Source organism: Aegilops tauschii, chromosome 2 (genome assembly GCF_002575655.3).
Source record: "Aegilops tauschii subsp. strangulata cultivar AL8/78 chromosome 2, Aet v6.0, whole genome shotgun sequence".
Taxonomy (NCBI): Eukaryota; Viridiplantae; Streptophyta; class Magnoliopsida; order Poales; family Poaceae; genus Aegilops; species Aegilops tauschii.
Window position 1 is genome coordinate 524614863 of NC_053036.3, and position 7150 is coordinate 524622012.

Here is a 7150-nt window from a genome sequence, read left to right on the forward strand (position 1 = left end):
AGTATCAATACTACCCCCAACAGATCTATGGGTTACACCCCTTTCTTCATGGTTGATGGAGCAGAGGCGGTTCTCCCTAGTGACATCCGTCATGACTCGCCCCGTGTGGCGGCTTATGTTGAAGCCGATAATGAAAAGGCACGTCAGGATGCTCTTTGACCCGTTGGATGAGGAGCGTGACCGTGCGGCGGCTCGTTCGGCGACTTACCAGCAAGATCTGCGTCATTATCATAGCCGTCGGGTTAAAACCAGAACCTTTCAAGAAAGAGATTTGGTGCTCCGGCTCATACAGGATCAAACTGATATGCACAAGTTATCCCCACCTTGGGAAGGGCCCTTTGTGGTCAGCAAAAATCTAAACAACGGATCATACTACCTTATCGATGTTCGAGACCACAAGGACTCACGCACGTCGGAGGAGGAGACCCGCCGGCCGTGAATATTGCTCATCTTCGGCCTTATTACACCTGAGCCACCGGCTCTTGTGATGTACATATTTTGACAATGTATATATTATGATGAATATAATAAAGCCGGCATCCCTGAATTCAGGGCTTCTGTCGTTTCATTTCTAAGAATATGAGCCTTTATTGTCACTTCATATGATCACTTGGGGGCTTCCTGCTTATTAAGCATAGCTATGATTACCCTCTCGGTCCGGCTTGTACGCCATGATTACAAAATACTTGAGGGCTTCCTGCTCATTGAGCACAGCTATGAATACCCTACTGATCCGGCTTATACGCCTGGAATTCAAATATTACTTGGGGGCTCCTTGTTAATGAACAGAGCTTTGTTGACCCTTGTAATAGGCTAGGACGCCAGGTGTATTCACCAAAAAATCTGGGTTATCCTGCCTTTGTAAGTCTGCCACTCTGCCCAGGTAATCCTGGAATGACTCGTCGTACTCTTGACAGTCAATCTTATAAAGACCCTGAACTTGTCAAGGTTAAAACGGCGATTGGTCATGTGAGGCCCGGCTTACAGGTTTGAATGAAGGTTTAACTCAGTGGCTATGCGGCCCTTGAAAAGCACTTGACTTTGAGGCTCGGCAGCCTATGAAAGCCTTGTTTTCTGATTTATATTTGATTTGAACATTTTTTGAGGTTCGTCTCTTGTGACACATTAATACATGAATGAAAACCAATGAGGGCCACGTTGCCTTATGGTTCATGTATGAATTCATCCGGAGTTTTGTTAACCCGGCCTGGTTGTGGACTTTAAGTCACCAGGGTATGTACTTAAGAGTGTTGTACTCTAAGTTTTGGGATGCTATCCCTTGCTGCGTGCGGCGTTGATAAGCCAGCAGTATGAATAAAATTGAACAGAGTGTTGTGCTTCTGTCTTTGGACTATTATCTTTACTACACGACGTATGACAAGTCGGCAGTATGAACAAATATCATAGGTATGGTATTTGTTTATTATGATATGAGGTTGTGATTAAACCGGCCCTGGTTATGGACTGTTTAGTCACCAGTGGTTTTTTATGGGGTATTGTGACCTGCCCTGGGGTAAACTGCCAGGGCATTTGTGATTTGTTTGTGTGCAGGCAAAAAGATAAAACTGACATGCATAATTGATGATATCATGAGCAGAAGTGGCGGGTCTTTAAATGATAGATCGACAGTGTTATGCCAACAAAACGTGCACGATGGCACAGAAGATCAGAGTTTAACTAGCCTGTTACATGGCTCCGCGAGCCCAAATGACTAAGTGTTTTTTCAAGCAATGCTTGATGATGAAAATTGAGAACTGACCAGCTGATCAGTCCTCCTGGTCTTGGCGGTTTGACGCTTCTGGGTTATCCCACGCCGGTTCTTCTTCTCCCTCCACCATCTGGAAGTCAGGCGATGACCAATTGAAGCCAGTCAAGGCTTGAAATACAGCTTCATCATCAATAAGCTCAGACGGATCGATTTCAGCGGCAGAAGTGTGCTTACGAATTGGAGGGATAAGGTCTGCAATCTTGTAAGCCGGCATGGGCATTTTCTGGTTTTCTGCATTATAAGCCGCCTGATATTTGGTCAGATCTGTTTCTTCAACAAGCAGGCTCGCCAAGGGACGCATCTCCTTCACACATGCAGCAAAATCTTTCTTATCAAAGGGAGACCCGTCCTCTTTGAAACTAGGGCAGCAAATGGCTAGCTCGTCCGGGTCTAATTCTGACTGCCATGCCTTCGCCCGGCTTAAAGCCGTAATGGCACCGGCTCTAGCGACCGGCCTTTTTTTCTTCAATTCTGGCAGGCAGGACAGAAAGTTGACTTAAGACATTGCTGAGAAGAGATGGTGCTTGATTACTTGGAGAGATGGTGGCTATCGTGCGCTGAGCTCCAGTGTATAGTTGTTCTACTAAGGTGTAACCCGCCTTGAGCTTTATCAGCATCTCCTTTCCAAGATTGCTGCTTCTGGGACCTGCATGGCATATTATGATTAAGTCACCGGACGGTTTATAACATGGAGGATGGAAAGTCACTTCACTATAAAAGATCTTACCAAAAATAGCAAAGATCATCTGATTGACATGATGTTTCAGCCCAGTAAGTTCTGTGGTGACCTCCTCCAATGAGGCCTCGGCTTTTTCAGCCCTTTGGATCAGGGCAGCCTTCTCTTCAGCCCAGGCAGCCTTCTCAGTATTAAACTCAGTTTTGAGTTTTTCATTTTCATCCAAGCTAAACTTGAATTATGAAGCAGTATATATTTATAAGTCCCAAGCCCTTTGCAAGCAATAGCACTTGGCACTTGGGAGCTAATGGGTGCAGAAAGTTTCTTTATGGAACAGTACATATTGATAAGTCCCAAGCCCTTTGCAAGCAATAGCACTTGGCACTTGGGGGCTAATGCATACACAATTTATTTTATGATGCAATGGCAGGTGACTCCGGTTCATAATTTGGTGACAATGATAAGTCCCGGTTTATTCATATGGATTAAACCGGCCCTTGGTGGCTACAATCGCAAAATTGATTATTATAACTGAAGACCCGGTTCAAATTAATAGTTTAAGCCGGCCCTTGGGGATTACCTGCGCAAAGTTGATTATCGGAAGTCCCGACTTATCTTGATAAGTTTAACCGGCCCTTGGGGGCTACAGGTTTTTGATTCAGATGCATAGCTAAAGGCTATCTAACAAGTCTACAAGATATTATGTTCTATCATATTCAGTAGACTTGGTCACTTGGGGGCTAAAGGAATGTATCTTATATAAAAGTGAGAATTGATACCTCATGTTTCTGATGCATGTGCTTGACCATGTCAATCTCCAGATCACGGCTGCTGTGTACTTGATTAAGATAGCCGGAGAGGATTTCGCTAATGCTCAGATGAGAATAGTTGGCCATGTCAAATTTGACCTTGCGCCTTTCAACCAATTCTTCCTTGGCAGAATGTTTGGCCAGAGCAATAGGATTCCCCGGTTCTTGAAAACCAGTGCCAGTGACTAGAACTTCTTCAGTGTCTGGCTTTGAAGGCTTGATTGGGCTTGGCGGTTCAGTGCCCAAGGGATCAACAACTATATGATCAGCAGAGGTACCACGATTTTCTGGCGGCGGGTCATCAGCAGTTCTCTCCGGCTGTTGCACGGAGGTCTCAGATATTGGTGCTTGCTTTTCCGGTTCATGAGTCTTGTGGTTCTCTGTTGGCTTGTTTATCTTAGCCTTTTTGCTAGGCTTTGCTTTCCCACTGCAAGGGGAGTCCAAAAGTCAGTATGAATTTAAAGATATTGAAAAACACAGATAAAGTTGGTACCCAGGGGCAGTCTTGAAAGCCGGAAGCTGAGTCTGAGATGAATCGCCAGACGAAGAGTGAGAGGTTCCCTGGTAATTTGAGCCAGAGGGGTTTAATATTTGATGAATAAGTCATGTTTTGGAATAAATAAAGTTGGAATGTGGAAGTACCTCATTTCGGCGCTTGCGTGGGGCTGGTGTGTTAGGTAAACCGGAGGAAAGTTCTCCGCCTCCACTGGTCCGGGTTCTGCGCCGGTTCTCATGCTGTTGTTGCTTCAAAATAAAGTTGGGATCCAAGTGAGCTAAAGGGTTAGAAAACCTTACTTTCCGGATCACTCGTCAAATTTTCTGTCTTGGCAAGGGCTCTGAGTCGGAGGAAATGATAATTACCTCGTCATCACCCGCTTGGCTGGATTCCGCGTCATCCTTAACGAAATTCTTGACATTTAAATGGATACACTTGATTTGAGAATGTAGCATGTCTGTCTCTCTGTATGACTAAGAAGAAAAATAATAAGACTGCGTCCACGAATGCCTGTAAGTGGTGGTCCGACGACCAGCCTTCCGTCACGATGATCCCCGGCGCCGTGATCGACGCCTTGGCATTCTCGAGTATCGCGTCGGCGTCAAGCCCGGCCACGGCGTCCTCCATGGTGTCGCGCACGACGTCCCTCCGCAGGCGCGCACAGATGCATATGTCCATAAGAAAAATATATGTTATTTCTATTGTATTAAAAAATGTGATTATCAATTAATAGCAGAGATAACGATAATAATAAATGACATAGTACGCGGGATTAATGATTTGTTATCGAGGAATACCCTATTTTGTTTTGTAATGTTATCAAGAAAAAAATTAAATCTATATTTTAGGAAGGTGATCTCACATATATGATGGGATTTCTGAATTTTTAATTACTTATTATTAACGTGATTAAAATGAAGCAACACGTGCTAAATGAAGCACGAAACATGATCTCCCCCTTTAACGAGATTTGGTTTTTAGTGGGAATGAGAAAAATCAGTAAGAGATCTGGTACCAGGCTACCAACTTTCCTTTCTATTAACTTCCCCTTTCCCTTACGAGTAGAGATCTGGTAAGTGTATTAGTCGGCGAACTGCGACCCGGCGATTGCCATGACCTGAGCCATGACGATAAGCATTTCTTGGAAGATTTGGCTTGGTAAGCGTATTATCTGCGAATCATCCTCGACCCAGAGAAAATAAATGACCGGAGATTTGGAGCTTCACCCGAGATTTGCTGGCTTGCACTGTGACGTTCAGTCTCATCTCGTCGGCCACTCAGCACCACAGAACGGTGATGGGGGGAGCGGAGCACGCAATGGATTCTGTGGCCGTCGTGGCGGTGCCGTTCCCGGCGCAGGGGCACCTCAACCAGCTGCTGCACCTGTCGCTGCAGCTGGCGTCGCGCGGCGTGGACGTGCACTACGCCGCGGCCGCGCAGCACATCCGGCAGGCGCGCACGCGCGTGCACGGCTGGGGCGAGGAGGCGCTCCGGTCGATCCAGTTCCACGACCTCGGCATCTCCAGCTACGTCTCGCCGCCTCCAGACCCCACCGCCGACTCGCCCTTCCCCTCCCACCTCATGCCCCTGTTCGAGGCCTACACCGCCAGCGCGCGCGCCCCGCTCGCGGCTCTTCTCGAGGACCTCTCCGGTTCCTGCCGCCGCGTGGTCGTAGTGCACGACCGCATCAACGCCTTCGCCGCCGAGGAGGCCGCGCGGCTGCCCAACGGCGAGGCGTTCGGGCTGAACTGCGTGGCCGTGTCGATGCTCGTCGGAAGAATCGACGCCAACCACCGGCTACTGCGTGAGAACGGCGTCGTCCTCAGCTCCGTCGAGCGCTATGCGACCAAGGAGTTCATAGAGTACGCCAACCGGGCCAGACCGGCGAAACAGATCTCGACCGGCGCGGGCATCCTGGCAAACACATGCCGCGCGCTGGAGGGTGATTTCATCGACGTCGTCGCCGGGCACCTGGCCGCCGACGGCAAGAAGCTCTTCGCCATCGGACCGCTAAACCCACTGCTCGACGACAGCGCGTCGAAGCAGAGCAAGCAGCGGCACGAGTGCCTGAACTGGCTCGACAAGCAGCCTCCGGCGTCGGTGCTCTACGTGTCCTTCGGCACGACGTCGTCTCTGCGAGCGGAGCAAATCGAGGAGCTTGCAGCAGCACTGCGCGGCAGCAGACAGAGGTTCATATGGGTGCTGCGCGACGCCGACCGCGGCGACATATTCGTGGAGGCCGGCGAGAGCCGCCACGAGAAGTTTCTATCAGAGTTCACCAAGCACACCGAAGGGACGGGGCTGGTGATCACCGGGTGGGCGCCGCAGCTGGACATCCTAGCGCACAGCGCCACGGCGGCGTTCATGAGCCACTGTGGCTGGAACTCGACCATGGAGAGCATGAGCCACGGCAAGCCGATTCTGGCATGGCCCATGCACTGCGATCAGCCGTGGGACGCGGAGCTTGTCTGCAACTACCTCAAGGCCGGCATCCTCGTGCGCCCATGGGAGAAGCACAGTGAGGTGGTCACGGCGAAGGCCATCCAGGAAGTCATCGAGGAGGCCATGATCTCCGACAAAGGAATGGCCGTCCGGCAACGGGCAAGGGCGCTCGGGGATGCCGTTCGAGCCTCCGTGGCTGACGGCGGTTCGTCGCGCAAGGACCTAGATGATTTCACTGCTTACATCACAAGGTGATCGACAAAATGCCATGTGCGACGATGGCTTTTCATGCCGACACAGTTTCTACCTGCTGATGGTACACTGTCCGATATGTAGTTCTTCACTATTGGTGAATCCAAAAATAGTAATAAAAAAATTATAGGTTGCAATGGCAGTTGCTGATGTGAAGCTGCACCAATGGAACATTTTACTGAACTTCTTTTAGGTTCTTTCTGCTGGTAAAAGTTGGGAATGCCATAGAGATGCTTTGCGAACACAAAGTTCATTACTTTTTGATTAAAAGGGGTTTCCCCCCACCCCATTTTTATTTAAAAAAGGGGCAACACAAGTCACCATAACTGTTACAAGCGATCGAGTCTACCCGGAATGGCAGACCGGAAAACATAAAAACGCAAAGCTACGGCCTAAACGCGCCAAATCGAACTGTATCAACTGTCGAAGGAAAGAACGTCTACTGCCATACAAGGCAAACCACATAACCACCAGCCGAACTAAGCCAGAGAGTATCATAGAGAATAGAGCGACCACCGGTCTCTTGTTCTTCTCTCCCTCACCAATCAACCCGAAGGAGCCTTCAGCGCTCCGCCCCGGGTCTTCTTCACGCACGTTCTCAGTTCCCAACCCAGGCGATCCTGAGCAGCTCGCCTCTTCACCGATCTAGGAGCTGAAGGCAGCGTCGCATCAACACCGATTGATCGCCCCCGCAAAGGATCTTCCAT

The 7150-nt window shown here is 49.2% G+C and overlaps 1 protein-coding gene across 1 annotated transcript; it reads left to right on the forward strand.

The window, feature by feature from the left end:
* Positions 1–4832: 4832 nt before the first annotated feature.
* On the forward strand, positions 4833–6585 carry LOC109763542 (putative cis-zeatin O-glucosyltransferase). Its single transcript, XM_020322386.4, has one exon. The coding sequence runs from the start codon at positions 5046–5048 to the stop codon at positions 6444–6446; it is 1401 nt and encodes a 466-aa protein (XP_020177975.1). The 5' UTR covers positions 4833–5045; the 3' UTR covers positions 6447–6585.
* Positions 6586–7150: the final 565 nt, after the last annotated feature.